This window comes from Pelophylax lessonae, assembly GCF_965119305.1.
Source record: "Pelophylax lessonae genome assembly, chromosome: 9".
Classification (NCBI taxonomy): domain Eukaryota; kingdom Metazoa; phylum Chordata; class Amphibia; order Anura; family Ranidae; genus Pelophylax; species Pelophylax lessonae.
In genome coordinates, this window is record NC_138776.1 from 22,315,206 (window position 1) to 22,333,265 (window position 18,060).

Genomic DNA, 18,060 nt, shown 5'->3' on the forward strand with positions numbered 1-18,060 from the left:
TTTTTTTAATTTTTAATTTTTTTTTACAAACTTTATTGTTATCAGGAACAAAATCCCTTGTGATAGCATGAGCTTCAACAGGTCCTCTGTATGGAGTGATTTGGGGTCTATTAGACCCCAAATCTCTCCTCTGGTCTCCATGCACCTGATCGGACCTGGTGGCCAGGTAAACAAAGGGGCAGAACCGAAAGTGATGAATACTCATTGCTCCCAGTTTCCAGGGTTACAGAGAGAGGGGAACGATGTCAGTTCCTCTCTCTCTGTCCCAGGCAGCCATCGCCGCCAGACGCATCTCTCCTGGCTGATGGAATCGGAGAGCCCAGGAGAGGCGGCGGTGGCGGGAGGTGGGTGGGACTCCCTTCCGCCATCCACAGAAGTGATTAAGTGGCTAATTAGCCACTCAGATCACTTCTGTTTTGTAGGAAATCGCTGGCTGAAACTAATGGTACCAGGATGATGCATATAGGTTCACCCACCATCCCAGTTTAACAATTGAAACCCAAGGAAGTATGGGCACATCCTTGGGTGGGAAGGGGTTAAATAGAAACAAAGAATAACAAAATACACACACCTCTAATAGGTCTATAAGCAATGTAGGAGTGTGAGCAGGTACAGTAAGCTAGTTTGCCACCAGGTGGCTCTCTTTGAGAATAGTGTCTGGCTACAGAAAACAGTGTTATCAGGTGCTAAGCCCCCTTTAGTTAGAGCCAGGGCCGCTGATAGGGGAGGACCACCAGCCCTCTTGTAGGGGGCCCCGAGCACACAGGGGGGCCCACACAGAGAGGGGGATTAGTGATGGACAACAAATACAGAAATCTTCCTCCAGCACCTGAATCGGATCTGTCCCTCTCCCTGCTATCAGCTTTTATCTGTTGAGAAAGAGACAGTTGTCCCTCACTAATCCCCCTCCCTTGTTTGGGCCCCCCCTCCCAGCACTTATCTCTTCTCAGGAGTTTATTTGTAAATTGTAACTTTATTTCTGTCTCTCTGATCACTGAGCTCCAACTGCCCAGCCTGTATATTTTTCTCATCTTTTTTATTTAACATCGTTTTTTTTTTTTAGATTTAGCAGGAATTATGCGAGTTATGTTATATTTGTGTCTGATAATAGTGATTTAGTTGTAATTTTAGCTAAATATATCTTTAATATTTTCTTGGGGGGGCCCTGCCATGTAGTCTGTACGGGGCCCCGCAATTTCTAACAGCAGCCCTGGTTAGAGCCCTCCTGTAGTGATGTCATTGGGGAGTCAGTACCCCCATATAAGCTAGATTAGGAGGAGCCCTAGTGCAGTTGGGGCCATGGGAGCGAAACAGGGATGTGCAGTCAGGGGAGGCAGGTGGGGCTCACCTGCCATGAACATAAAAAAATAAAGAACAATCAAGCTTCAAGGTCGTAGCTCGGTGAGCTGGGGTCACAGACAATTTGGGGAGTAGGTAGTTGAAGTCCGCGGATTTACTATTAGTTGAAGGAGAATATATTGCTAAGGCCTACTTCATGAGAGGAGTTAGTGGACCTTATATAAATAAAAACTATATATATATTATATATTATATATATATATATATATATATATATATATATATTATATCAAAAAAAAAAAAACATACAAGATTCCTACAGAAGTATAGATTAGCACTCACCTGCTTTGAATAAAGGTCGTAGAGATCTAAGTGACTTCACCTTCTGCAGTAGTGACCCCTGAGTTATGGCCGCCATGTCTACTGGAGGAGCATCAAGAAGAGGATCTATTGCTGACACCAAGCGATCCATAAACTGCTCATACTTTGGATAAGCCTATGGAGGAAGAAAAGAAACAATAAAATCCTATGTCTTAACAACAAATTGTGGTCATTAGTAAACCGGAACTCAGATTTTTATTTACACCATAGAGTTGTGGTTGAGCAATCTTGAGTTCAAACTTTCCAAAAGAGGAACTTTGGGTCCATCAAATTATCATGGTTGCCAAACCAAAAACATATAATGAATGTTAATGTCAGGTCTCTCTTAACCATGAACGTCAAGTGAGCTACAGGGAATACTTTATTGAGCCTTGTATATTATCTTCAGTTCCATTCCATCAAATAGATCCAATCAGACCCAACTACGCAAGGATAAGCGGGAGGAATCTCTTTTGAGCTGATTGATTTCTAGTAGTGAAACAGGATTGCCGGACTGCAATTATTCCAAAATAAGTATCAAGAAGAAGACAAAACGAACAGGGAGTAGGGGCACAATGGCCGCCTCCATAGGTTTATGGATTTAAATGTACTACATCCTCCACAAAATATCTAGCCAATGAAACCCCTACACAAGTATCTAAACACGACTTTGAAGGTACTACACCAATGGTTAAAAAGTATCACTACTTGCCGACAGCAATGCGTATATATACATTATGTCTTGGAAGTGGTGTACCAGAGATATGGCTGAAGCTATTAGCCATAACCCAGGTATTTTATTTTTCCAGCTGGTGATTCTCTTTTTCATAAAAGCGGTCTGAGTGGCTCATTAGCCGATGGATCGCTTTCAGAAGCAACGGGAGGGGTCATCGTTCCCCCTCCCGTCTCTTGCCGGTGTTTCTCGGGCGTAACGCTTTTACGGGTGAGCTCGGGAAACAATCTGATGATTCGTACGGCTGGCCATAGAGGTGAACAGAGACCAGATTTTCTCTAATCACCTCTATGATCTAGAACAGGGTTTCTCAACCAGGGTTCAGTGGAATCTTAGGGTTCCTCCTGAGGTTGCTAGGGGTTCCTTGAGCAATGGACAATTTCTGCTTCTCTAATATGTTCCCAATGACACCATTGTTCGTTTTAGCTATCTGTAAGGGGGGTAATTCTTCCCAATGGTGACAAGAGTAAGGAGCATTCTTCCCACTGACTGTCACACTAATGTGTCATGAGTTGTAGATTTTGAATTTTTAGCAGGGGTTCCCGAGACCAGAAATATATTTCAAGGGTTCCTCTGTGTTGAAAAGGTTGAGAAAGGCTGATCTAGAAGGACTAGAGCAACGTCATGACGTCACTTCTGGTCTAGGGCAGAAGAATAAAATGGTTTTTTTTCAGCAAAAGATACATTTTTTTTGATCTTTCAATTTTAAAGGTAGAGGAGAGATCTGGGGTCTTATAGACTCCAGATCTCTCCATAAAGATGACCTATCATCCCTCATTTTTATTACAAGGGATGTTTACATTCCCTCTAATAGGAAAAAAAGTGATAAAAAAAAAAGAAAAATGTAAAAAAAAATGTAGAGCACCCCCATGCCTCTGTGCTCGCATGCACAAGTGAATGCATACGTAAGCTGCGAACGAATATGTGAACGGAGTTCGCACCACACATGTGAGGTATCACCACGAACGTTAAAGTGAGAGCAATAATTCTAGTGCTAGACCTCCGCTGTAACTCTAAACAGGTAAGCTGTAAATATTTTTAAAGCATTGCCTATAGAGATTTTTAAGTATCTTAGTTTGTATCTATTGCACGTGCGTGCATAATTTTAAAGTGTGACATGTTAGGTATCTATTTACTCAGCGTAACATCATCTTTTATAAAATGTGGGAATTCTGCGCTGTGTGTTTAACTAGTGTCTAAAGACAAGGCAGCTAACACATAAGTATACACGACTTATAGCATAAATAATAAAAAATAATAAAAAAGAGTGGTGCTACACTCTTTTTTATTATTCTTTTTTATTATGTTTTATAGTTTACCAAAAAAATGGGTTATATATTGTGTTTTTTTTTGTTTTTTTTGCATTAAAATGAATTCAAGTGTACTTAAAAAAAAAATTGCATTTGAAAAACAGTGACATAAACAATTGCAACAATTGCCCTTTTTTTACCTAGGGTCTCTGCTAATATATATATATATATATATATATATATATATATATAAAATGTATGTGGGATATAAGTAATTTTCTAGCAAAAAATACTGATTTAAACTTGTAAACCCAAAGTGCCATAAAAGGCCTGGTCCTTAACCACTTAAGCCCCGGAAGATTTTACCCCTTTCCTGACCAGGGGGTTTTTTGCGATTTTTTACTACTTGACTTTGACGGACAATTGCGCGGTCGTGCGACGCTGTACCTAAACGAATTTCACGTCCTTTTTTTCCCACAAACAGAGCTTCCTTTTGGTGGTATTTGATCACCTGTGCGATTTTTTGATCATGCGCTATAAACAAAAAAAGAGCGTAATTTTTGCAAAAATAACAATATTTTTCACTTTTTTGTATATGAAATTCCCCCCAAAAAAATGTAAAAATCAAAATTTTTTAACATTTTCGGCCAAATTGTTTGGTAAAAAAATCGCAAAAAGCGTATTTTGATTGGTTTGCGCAAAAGTTATCGCGTTTACTAACAAAGGGAAAGATTTTTGTCATTTTTGGTGTTTTTTTTTTTAACGAGTAATGGCGGCGATCTGCAATTTTTTTTGCGGTACTGCGACATTGCCGCGGACAGATCGGACCCTTGACTGACATTTTTGACACTTTTGGGGGTACCAGTGACATTACTGCAGTAATCAGTGCTATATATATGCACTGTTACTGCAAAAATGACACTGGCAGGGAAGGGGTTAACTGTATTGGACAGGGAGGGGTTAAGTGTGTCCCTAGGGGCGTGATTCTAACTGTAGGGGGACAATGCTATTGGTGTAAAAACAAAGATCAACGGTTCTACATAGTAGGACCGTCTGATCTTCATTTTTACACAGGGAGAATGACAGGCGGCTTGTTTACATAAGCCGCTCTGTCTTTCTCCCGCTGTACCGACGATCGTAGTGTGACCGGCGGACATCGGGTCCGCCGGTCACACGCCCGCACTCCTTTGTGAACGAGCCGAGGCGGGCGCGCGCCTCGGCGGGCGCGCGCCCGCCCGCTATTGGCTCTAAAAGGAGTGACAGGCGAGCGACGTAGACCTACGTCACTCTGCCTGGCCGGGGCTGACTGCCGCAGTAAATATACTGTGAGCAGTCGGCAACCGGTTAAGTGGATAATAAACATTTTATTCCATTTTATAAAGATTAAAATCCCATCAAATGGTTGCATATTTTGCTCAGCCATCAATGTTAATTTTTACATCATTTTTGGATTTTGTTTTAGTCTTTTGACTAAAATGCCAATTTAGTTTTAGTTGTATTGTAGTAATTTGAATTGAAACCGTGACATAAAAAGATGCAAAATTGCCCTTTTTTTCCCTAGGGCAGTGATGGTGAACCTTGGCACCCCAGATGTTTTGGAACTACATTTCCCATGATGGTCAACTATTCTGCAGAGTGCATGAATATCATGGGAAATGTAGTTCCAAAACATCTGGAGTGCCAAGGTTCGCCATCACTGCCCTAGGGTCTCTGCTAGAAAAAAAAATATATAATGCTTTTGGGTTATAAGTAATTTTCTAGCAAGTAATACTGATTTAAATTTGTAAACAAAAAGTGCCAGAAAAGGCCTGGTCCTTAACCACTTTACCACCGGAGGATTTTGCTGTCTTACGTCTGGGCCACTTTTTGCGATTCGGCACTGCGTGACTTTAACTGACAATTGCGCGGTCATGCGACGCTGTACCCAAACGAAATTTATGTCTTTTTTTTCCCACAAACAGAGCTTTCTTTTGGTGGTATTTGATCACCTATGCGATTTTTACTTTTTGCGCTATAAACAAAAAAAGAGCGTCAATTTTGAAAAAATAACAATATTTTTCACATTTTTTTATATGAAATTCCCCCCCAAAAAAATGTAAAAATCAAAATTTTTTAACATTCTTGGCCAATTTGTTTTCTGCTACCTATGTTTGGTAAAAAAAAATCGCAATAAGCGTATTTTGATTGGTTTGCGCAAAAGTCATTGCGTTTACTAACTAAGGGAAAGATTTCTGTCATTTTTGGTGGTTTTTTTTTTTAACGAGTAATGGCGGTGATATGCGATTTTTTTTGCGGGACTGCGACATTGTGGCGGACAGATTGGACCCTTGACTGACATTTTTGACACTTTTGGGGGTACCAGTGACATTACTACAGTAATCAGTGCTATAAATATGCACTGTTACTGTAAAAATTACACTGGCAGGGAAGGGGTTAATTTTTATTGGTGATCAAGGGGTTAATGTATACCTGGTGCTTACTGACGTGTTTGGGGGGAGGGGACTATGTGACAGAAGGACAGATCGCAGGTTCAGCTATGTCTGGAAATGTCTGGGAATGTCTGGTGACGTAGGTCTACGTCGCCAGACGTTATCGAGCCACTTTGCCGCAGTAGAGCTCCAGTGAGCAGTGCGGAAGTGGTTAAGTAGATAATAAACATTTTATTCCATCTTATAAAGATTAAAATCCCATCAAATGGTTGCATATTTTGCTCAACCATCAGTGTTAATTTTTACATCAAATTTGGATATAGTTTTCTTTTTACTAAAATGCCATTTTAGTTTTAGTTATATTTTAGACATCTGAATTGTTTTAGTTTCAGTAGTATTTTAGTCGACTAAAATCGAATTGGTTTAATTAAATTGTAACGCATTATTTAAGCATTTTTCTAGAAATGCCAAACTCAAAATATACTCCTGGTGTAAAAATCTAATAACATGTTATTATTTCTGGTATTAAGGTTTGAACATGCACTACAGACACAGATTTAGCTGCTGCGATATATAAAGTCTTTAAAAATACAAACCCAATTCCAAAAAAGTTGGGACACTGTACAAATTGTGAGTAAAAAAGGAATGGACTAATTTACAAATCTCATAAACTTATATTATAGTCACAATATAATATAGATAACACATCAAATGTTAAAAGTGAGACATTTTGGAATGTCATGCCAAATATTGGCTCATTGTGGATTTCATGAGAGCTACACATTCCAAAAAAGTTGGGACAGGTAGCAATAAGAGGCCGAAAAAGTTAAATGTACATATAAGGAACAGCTGGAGGACCAATTTGCAACTTATTAGGTCAATTGGCAACATGATTGGGTATAAAAAGAGCCTCTCAGAGTTGCAGTGTCTCTCAGAAGTCAGGATGGGCAGAGGATCACCAATTCCCCCAATGCTGCGGCGAAAAATAGTGGAGCAATATCAGAAAGGAGTTTCTGAGAGAAAAATTGCAGAGTTTGAAGTTATCATCATCTACAGTGCATAATATCATCCAAAGATTCAGAGAATCTGGAACAATCTCTGTGTGTAAGGGTCAAGGCCAGAAAACCATACTGGATGGCGGTGATCTTCGGGCCCTTAGACGGCACTGCATCACATACAGGAATGCTACTGTAATGGAAATCACAACATGGGCTCAGGAATACTTCCAGAAAACATTGTCGGTGAACACAATCCACCGTGCCATTCAACGTTGCCGGCTAAAACGCTATAGGCCAAAAAAGAAGCCAAATCTAAACATGATCCAGAAGCGCAGGCGTTTTCTCTGGGCCAAGGCTCATTTAAAATGGACTGTGGCAAAGTGGGAAACGGTTCTGTGGTCAGACAAATCAAAATTTGAAGTTCTTTTTGGAAAACTGGGACGCCACGTCATCCGGACTAAAGAGGACAAGGACAACCCAAGTTGTTATCAGCGCTCAGTTCAGAAGCCTGCATCTCTGATGGTATGGGGGTTGCATGAGTGCGTGTGGCATGGGCAGCTTACACATCTGGAAAGGCACCATCAATGCTAAAAGGTATATCCAAGTTCTAGAACAACATATGCTCCCATCCAGACGTCGTCTCTTTCAGGGAAGACCTTGCATTTTCCAACATGACAATGCCAGACCACATACTGCATCAATTACAACATCATGGCTGCGTAGAAGAAGGATCCGGGTACTGAAATGGCCAGCCTGCAGTCCAGACCTTTCACCCATAGAAAACTTTTGGCGCATCATAAAGAGGAAGAAGCGACAAAGAAGACCTAAGACAGTTGAACAACTAGAAGCCTCTATTAGAGAAGAATGGGACAACATTCCTATTCCTAAACTTCACCAACTTCTCTCCTCAGTCCCCAGACGTTTGCAGACTGTTATAAAAAGAAGAGAGGAGGCCACACAGTGGTAAACATGGCCTTGTCCCAACTTTTTTGAGATGAGTTGAAGCCATGAAATTTAAAATCAACTTATTTTTCCCTTAAAATGATACTTTTTCTCAGTTTAAGCATTTGATATATCATCTATGTTGTATTCTGAATAAAATATTGAAATGTGAAACTTCCACATCATTGCATTCTGTTTTTATTCACAATTTGTACAGTGTCCCAACTTTTTTGGAATCGGGTTTGTAAAACCAAGTTTCATAAACAAACAAAAATATTGTTTTTGTCCAATTGGAAGTGCAACTTTAAATTATAAGGAAAAAAAAACTGTAAACTCTATTGGCTGTAATGCCATTGCACATATTACCTGAATATATTACCAATATTAATAATAAACCCTTTTTCTTAATTTTTTTTTCTTTCAGCAGCTTATTAAATGCCCACTATTTATTCCTATGTGGCAGTGCAATACATGTTTAAACTTTAGTGTGCTATTATTATAGGCTGGGGATGGAATTGTGTTGCAGATTTAGAAAAGGCCAGCAGAGGGCGCCAAAGAGATAGTGTGAATGAGTGGAATGTGTGGAACTGCATAGGAAAGGGAAAGGATTGATGGGAGCCCGTGTCTCTCAGCCAATACATCTTGGCGATAGAGTCAGGGTGCTGGAGCTTTAACAGACAGATGGAGCTCCGAGGAAATAGGAAGTTTAGGTGAGTAAATGTCCCTCCCACACATTTTCGTTCTTTGACGAAAATTGGAATTCGTTTTTGTCATAGTTTTTGTCAATTGACTTAATTTGCTCTTTGTTTTTGTTTAGTTTTCATCTCTGAAAACATTCAGCTGACGAAAACTTTGACGAAAAAATGTTTGTTGATGAAATTAACACTGTCAACCATACGCATAAAATGCTGTACGTAGAATATCATAGTAATGCAGATATATATATATATATAGAGTCAACAACTCCTAATTAGGTTTTGCCAGACAGGGTTAACTTGCTTGTACAACGCGTTTCACAGGTCAAAGCTTTCTTGTGTAAGAAATGCCTGCCACCTCCAGGGGGGGAGGTGTGTGTGCAGCCTGTCACCTCCAGGCAGGGCTGGGACAAGGGTTGGGCAGGAGGGGCGGTTGCCCTGGGCATAATGGTTTATTGCAGGGATAGGGAGCACCTTGACCCTAACCCTAAGGGAAGGGGGGTGCAATTCGGCATCCTTGCCCTGGTCACTAGATGACCTTCTCCTGGCACTGCCTGCAGGGGGTGCATGTGCTGGCGCCTGGCGCAACCTGTCACCTCTGGAGTGTGTGGGCGTGTGCAGCCTGTCACCGCCAGCCTGGCTCTCCTCCCTCCTCTTCTTCTTCTTCCCCCTCCTCTCCATAGGTAAGGCCACCAGAGAGAGAGAAGGGACTTGTGGTACCAGGAGAAGGGGAGTGGGCTCCTTCTGGTGAAGGGAGGGTGGCAGTGTAGGTTATGCTGGCTAGCTCGCCTGCCGTGTGGCCTGGCCCACAACAGGCCACAAACCGCCACTGTTTTGAGGATTGGGGACCCATGCTTTATATGATAGAATAAAATGATTGTTATACTTTTTAGCCATTGGTGTGGTACCTTTTAAAATCCTTTTTAGGGTTTTTTTTTTGGCTAGATATCAAAAAGAAGACCTTCTGAGATGTCATCTTTATCTTTGATGATCAACCTGTACAGCTACCTTCTAGTTTTCAGGGTCATCAGTCCCATAATGTTCTTTTTGGAGATAAAATCCACTGAAATCAGAGATATACTGTATCTATTACCGTCTTCATGCAGAGAAAGCCTTGGTTAAAATTAGAATGCTAAAATACATTCAGAGATATATGAAGACAATTGTCCATTTTTCTTGGTACCCATTACGCAGAGCCATGGAATTATTTCTCTTTGTTCTCCCGGCTCTGTGGCAGGGGTAATTTTTATGCATGTTTTGGAGTAGCTCTATATTGTGATTAATATTATTCTTATCAAGCCGGAAAACACCATAATGTCATGTTTATGATGGTCTAATAAAACAAAAAGGAAAGGAATAAATAACATATTGTGAAATGAAACAAAGTATTACATTCTATTACCATTAATAATCTGCAACATTATATAGAATATATATTGTGTTTATGAGGCATTGCATTCTACTAACTAGCAATAGTGTGCTGGTTTGTTGAACGGGATGATAACTGAATTCCTTAACATTGTTCTAGCAGTATGAATGCAGATTCTAGAGATCAGCAGGCTGAACATACACCATACATTCCCCACACTATACATACACCATATATACATCATGAGAACATACACCATACATATTGTTGTGGAAATTTTGATAGACATTTCTTTAGTTAAATAGTCATTATGTCTCCCAGTGTCGGTTTTACCGATAATCAATATTTACAGTGATTATCGCTTTAACTGTCATTGCAGGAAAGACTTGTTGGTGAAAATCTTCCAATGGATGAGATGGCACAATACTAGTAGCAAAGAGAGTCCATCGCATAGATCTAGGTCTGTGGTTCAGGGCCTTGCGCTGCTGAGATATGTCTGTGATATGGAAAACTCTTATTTTACCAAGATTAATGGATGGCTCCTTATAGTCACATTCGATCGGTGTGACTGGGGGGGGGGGGGGCTGCTGCTATTATCTTATGCAGATAAAGCCTCATCAACTGGAACAAATAGAATGGTCACTATCAAAAATGGTTTATATATGAATCATGTTTGATGAAGACCCACCAACAAGTAGTGGAGTACATGTTAATGGATTGACATGAATGAACAATGAAAAGCCATGTGCTTCTTATGGCAGTTGAGCCTTTTGTTCATTCGTGTCCATCTATGGGCATGTACTCCACAGCTTCTATTGTGCTTTTTGAATGTATACGGATCTGTGATTGGTGGCCTTGAAGCCACTCCCTGTAACTCCCTTTCTGTAAATAAAACAAGCCTGCCCTGGGACACACAGAGGACAGAGGACACAGAAGAAAGCACACACACTCACACAGACACACACACACACACACACACACACACAGACACACACAAGCTCACACAGCCATTTCATCCATGAAGAGACACATAAACTCTCACACACAAACACTTGCTCTTATACACATGCACACACATACATATCCAATGGACAGAGACCTGGCAGATGGCATCAAAATGACCCAGCGCGTCTGTCCCTTTCTTTTTCGCAGAGCGCTTGGTAAATCGTTATACAGGAGAGCGGTGCATTTGTACTTTTCAGTACAAGCCCTATTAATTTCTGCGACCATGAGAACATACACCATACATTCACCACACTATACATACACCATATATACATCATGAGAACATACACCATACATTAACCACACTATACATACACCATATATACATCATGAGAACATACACCATACATACACAATGAGAACATATACCATATATTCACCATACTATACCTACACCATGAGAACATACACCATACTATACATGCACCATACATACACCATACTATACGTACACCATGAGAACATACATCATACTAAACATACACCATGCTATACATGCACCAATACCTACACCAAACATACACCATATATACACAATGAATACATACATCATACATACACTACATGAGAACATACACCATGCATACACCATGCATACACCAAACTATACATGCACCATACATACACCATACTATACATAAACCATACATACACCATACTATACATAAACCATACATACACCATACTATACATGCACCATACATACACCATACTATACATAAACAATACATACACCATACTATACATGCACCATACATACACCATACTATACGTACACTATGAGAACATACATCATACTAAACATACACCATGCTATACATACACAATACTATACATGCATCAATACCTACACCAAACATACACCATATATACACAATGAGTACATACATCATACATACACTATGAGAACATACACCACCATGCATACACCATACTATACATACACCATACATACGCCATACTATACCTAAACCATACATACACCATACTATACATAAACCATACATACACCATACTATACGTACACCATACTATACATAAACCATACATACACCATACTATACATAAACCATACATACACCATACTATACATACACCATACTATACACCATACTATACATACACCATACATACACCATACTATACATACACCATACATACACCATGCTATACATACACCATACTATACATGCACCAATACCTACACCAAACATACACCATATATACACGAGTACATACATCATACATACACTATGAGAACATACACCATGCATACACCATACTATACATACACCATACATACACCATACTATACATAAACCATACATACACCATACTATACATACACCATACAAACACCATACTATACATACACCATACAAACACCATACTATACATGCACCATACATACACCATACTATACATAAACCATACATACACCATACTATACATACACCATACATACACTATACTATACATACACCATACATACACAATGAGTACATACATCATACATACACTATGAGAACATACACCATGCATACACCATACTATACATACACCATACATACACCATACTATACATAAACCATACTATACATACACCATACTATACATACACCATGCATACACCATACTATACATAAACCATACATACACAATGAGTACATACATCATACATACACTATGAGAACATACAACATGCATACACCATACTATACATACACCATACATTCACCACACTATACATATACCATACATACACCATACTATACATACACCATACTATACATACACCATACATACACCATACTATACATAAACCATACATACACCATGAGTACATGCATGATACTAAACATACACCATACATACACTATACTATATGTACACCATACCTACACCATACATTCGTTATACATAAACCATACATACACCATATATAAACCTTGAACACGTGCATACACCATACATACACCATATGTACATCATACTAAGGGCCGTGGATAAGGGGTTACCACCGGTCTTCCTGTATGGGGCCCAGACAGCAGGGTGAATCAGGTGAATCTCCTGTACGGCTTTCTCTGCGGCAGCTGAAAACTGGCTTCTTCTTCTCTCCCTCCCATTGGCTTTCAGCTGCTGCAGAGTGAGCCATACAGGAGATTGGTTCCAGTAATTACCCCCTGCTACGCTGATCACCCTCCCAAGGGAACCATATGTTTCTCCCTGCCTAGGCCTGCCTGTGTAGTTCGTCTTTCAATTCCTTCACTTGGCAAGGTGAAGCAGCAGTCTTGCCGCATTCAGCATAGTCAGAAGTCCTCAAGTTTGTGCATAGTTACCAAGTTGGGGTATCCCACTCATCCCTTCTCCCATCCCAAGTTAAAATAAAAACAACAAAAACCAAATCCCCTGGACTGCTTACTGACTGAGCCAAGCACTTAAAGTAATAAGGATTTACAAGTCGTTTCAGCAGCTCCCATTGGAGTAGTGCTACATTTGGGGGCTCGTCCGGGATGTCGCCCTGGGTTAGCGGACCGGTTGCTAATGGCAACGGCCGAAGAAAATCTGTGAAAACATCATTTTTGTCTCAAAGACTGTGTTCTAATGCTCAATACAAGCGTGAGGCCTGCTCTACAGGAGATAGGGAGAGTGGAATGAAGAGGAAATTGCACACTAATGGTTGCTCATGGCAACGGAAAGATTGCTGTCAGAATCTCAATCTGTTTATTCCCGTGATGTGCTGGAGAACGGAAGAAATGCATCTTTCTGTGAACATGAACTGTGTCTGCTTAACAGTAAATGGTGCAAGTGTGGATGGAGAAAATGGCGGCCCAGAGAACATGGATCGGTGTGTGCCGGGGGCCTTGTGTGTGCCAGAGATATAAAGAAAAGTGTCGACCATGCATATAATGACAGCGGGACATTCTTTCAATATAGTGGCAGTGTGGATGCTGTGAAGAAATCTGTCGGCCGTGCATTTAATGACAGTGGGACATTTTTCAAACGCAGTATGGTGAATCTTGCTTCTACAAGTGCTATGAAGAGAAATGTTGGCCGTGCACATGACAGCGGGACAATTCTACGGACTAGCAAAGAGGGTCAGCTGGCTCAGAGTGATGGAGGTGCAGTTGGAGCCCTGTTACAAGTAAGGAGACGGAGCTGTCATCCGCCTGCTCAGCGGGGATCGGCGGATCAATCCCCCGCTGAGCAGAAGACTGAACGGACAGGTGTGAAAGGGGCCTTAAAGTAATAAGGATTTACATGTCGGTGCTATGTTTAACCCAGGGGAACCCGCTTTCAGCAGCTCCCATGGGATTAGTGCTACACACCATATTATACATACACCATATATACACCACACTACATACTCACCCAACAAATTAAATTCAAAATGCTAACAACATCTTACAAAGCCATCCACAGTTTAGCCCCCAACTACATCACTAGCCTAGTCTCAAAATACCAACCGAATCGCTCTCTTCGTTCCTCTCAAAACCTCCTGCTCTCTAGCTCCCTCGTCACCTCCTCCCATGCTCGCCTCCAGGACTTTTCCAGAGCGTCTCCAATCCTATGGAACTCCTTACCCCAATCTGTTCGATTGTCTCCTACTCTATTAGCTTTTAGACGATCACTGAAAACCCTCCTCATCAGAGAAGCCTATCCTACCCACACCTAACAACTATACTTCCATTTTCTCCATCAGCCCATCCCCCACAGCTATTGCCTTTTGTTTCACTTGACCTTCCCTTCTAGATTGTAAGCTCTAAGGAGCAGGTCTCCCCTTCACCCTTTCCCCCCTGTCAGATCCCGCTATACAGCGTTCAACATAAAGCACTATATTGGTGGAACGGAGCAACCGACAGTAACAAACGGCGTGGTTTGAAAAACCACACAGAGGGATACCAATCTGGATGTTCCCGCGAAGCTCTGAGGTAATATAGCTCTACGATACCGAGACAGGTCGACCGGACAACGAGCGGTGAGTAAAGACAACACATACACTGTTCGATTCTTCTGTCTTACAATCGGGCATAGCCCAGAAGACACTCATCATACTCATACTTGTCCAGGTCCCGGGTACCAAGAGCCCTCATTGCCGGTGAACAAAACACAGACACTACCCTCTTAATCACAAGTTCAACACACAAGAAAAGGAAATCAGTTTCACCCCCTCCTTCCACAATAAGGATCAATTGGATCTGACAACTCTTTACCAACCCCCCCTTCTCCCCCCTCCACTTTTCCTCCCCCATCCGCATAGATTCTACATCAACACAACTTGCTGCATAGTGTTATACTCCCTAAGATAGGATTAAGATTACTTTACAGCGCTGTCAAATCCTCACAATATGAGCTCCAACGCACAGATCTGAAATATCATTAGAAGAATAAATTTTCCTTCTTTTGATTACTGGATTCATCTCATACAGGGGCATTATTTTTACACCCCACTTTGAAAAGACATATTGTGACTTTGACCAAATTTCATCCTAACTACTTGATAGTCGGGAGAAGCCTTTGTAATATATCACTTGCATACTCTGCATGTACTGTAATTCAATATTTACATGCTTGTTTTGAAAGAAGTTGTATATATTTACCTTTAATTTGCAAGTGATTTACCTCCATAGGCAACATATGGTTCTATAAGAAATACATTGTACAAAAGAAGTGATACACTGTTCCATTGGAGGTACTACTCCCAACTACCACTATCTTTTGAGGGTGGGCAAGGCACGGTGGGGATTATTGCTTCAATTAGCTGCCCCATCGTTATTTGTCCAGAGAACAATGTCCTAAATAGATGATTTTAATTAGTCATCTTTCTCTATTGTCTACTGTATATGTCATTTTTATTTATTTTTTGAATAATTTTTGTAATCACCAATAAAGTTTAATATGCACCTCAGAAATTTGTGAGCCAAGTAATTGCAACCATCTTGAGAGGATCTATATCCCCTCTACATACCCCCCTTTTTTCTCCCATAGTAATATTACGGTTGCCTGTGGTTCCTGGTATTATACTTACCAAAAAACTGAGATATCATATCCATCTGGATCCGATACCGTGATCACACCTATTCCCTGGTATTTTATTTTTTTGTCTCGAATATACACCCTTGATTCCATATGAATCAATTCTCCATCCAGGTTTGAACGGGTTGATCTAGCATTAAAAGGTGATATAACATTGACCTCTCTGACCTCTGCCTTGTAATAATATTTCCAGCTAATAAAACTTCATAAGCTTGATTTTATATTCACGGTTTGGTGCTTAATAGATGGCGTTTGTACTGGGTGACATTTATGATGCAGAAATTAGAGCTACATTCGGAATAGATAACTCCCCAGAAGAAACAGAAGATGAAAATCTGAAAATACAATTCAAAGAACACAAAAAATTACTGATAAAATCCCTAAACAGGAGATGGGATATCCTCTCTCTGGAATCATACATAGAACAAGGAATAATTCCGAGAGGCCTAAGAGAGAGAGTAATACCTGCAGAACATCTACACACCACCAGATTCCTTGAAAAGTGGAAAACTACCTGTATAGAGCACGGTATAAATATAATGAAATTAATAGTGGAAGAGGAAAAAATCCAACTGGAAGAAATACAAGATCAAATCAAAATAACGGCTAGCAAACTTGAACCCTTAAAGGACCTCAATGAATTTGAAATCCAAAACGACCTCCTCAAAAAAGAAATAGAGAGAGTACAAAAATCACTCCGCCAAACAAAACAATCAAAATTTCAGCGAGATCAAGGAGATTGGGCAACAGGAGAGATTTTTGATCTCAACCCCCAACACAGAAGGAATAGATCTAGAGGACGTGGAAGATCACCAAGAAGTAGATCAAGGAACCAATCGTATCAATCTGGTAGTGAGGAAGATGAACGCTCGGTCTCTTTTTTAGAGGAAGACCAGCTGGAGGAAAACAATCCTCCAGCAGCACCAAAGAGTATTTTGAAAAAAACTCCCAGAGGAAGAGGAAACAGAAGAGGAAGAGGAGGGGCAAAAGAAGGCGAAAGAATCGAGACGAGACAACAAAAAATAAATACCAGGAACGGGCGATAAATCAAACAGGTTACAAGGACCTCATAAATCCACACATTCCTACCCCCCAAGACTTCATAACCTTACCCTCATCTAACCATAACGAAGATACCCCAAAGTTAGATACTGAAGAAAATGACCAAAAAGTCATTAATTTATCCGACTTCCAACTAGAAGCTAGACACATTAAGCTTCTAAAGAGAGGATTATCCTTCTCTCCCAGGGAAGGAATGGACCATTTTGAGGTTTACAAAGACATCTGCCTTTATTTAAGAAAAATTTACTTCAAACTATTATACTCCACAGACAAATCAATAACAACCGAACAGGAAAAGATAAACCCTACAGACCAGGAAGCCCTGGATATCCTTAATTCACTTCTAGAAGAATGTGACCCAGAAGATGATGAACCCCAAGAAGAAAATATGGAACGCAGAAAAGCAAACATCACCATTAGATCTACTGTCATGCCTAAGTTTAATAGCAATAAATGGCTAAATATGTTCCTAACACTTGTGGAAGAAGACCTTAAAAAAGTAAACTGGGACTGGAACCCCCCGGATAACCTATCAGGCCCTGAGAGGAAAGCACTTACAGACCTTAAAAAAGCCTCCAATCTAGTTATAAAGAGAAGTGATAAAGGAGGAAATGTCGTCCTGATGTCTGAGAATCTATACGAAAGGGAAGCTATGCGACTCCTCTCAGACACCCAAACATATAAAAGAATACAACAAAATCCTTTCCCAACCGTCGTCCAAAAATTAAATGAGAAACTAAACTTTGCAAAGGAAGCCTATCTTATTACAGAAAAAGAAAAGCTTTACTTAAAAATAACGGAATACAACACCCCAACATTCTATATCTTACCCAAGATACACAAGAACCCACTATTACCACCAGGAAGACCAATAGTCTCAG

At 40.3% G+C, this 18,060-nt stretch overlaps 1 protein-coding gene across 1 annotated transcript in view; it reads right to left on the minus strand.

Annotated features, from left to right (window-relative positions):
* Positions 1-18,060, minus strand: part of PYROXD2 (pyridine nucleotide-disulphide oxidoreductase domain 2) — a 179,266-nt gene that overhangs the window by 112,277 nt on the left and 48,929 nt on the right. Inside the window, exon 6 of the mRNA XM_082268370.1 lies at positions 1,642-1,795. Within this exon, the coding sequence (XP_082124496.1) occupies positions 1,642-1,795 (154 nt within the window). The remainder of the gene's footprint in view (positions 1-1,641; positions 1,796-18,060) is intronic.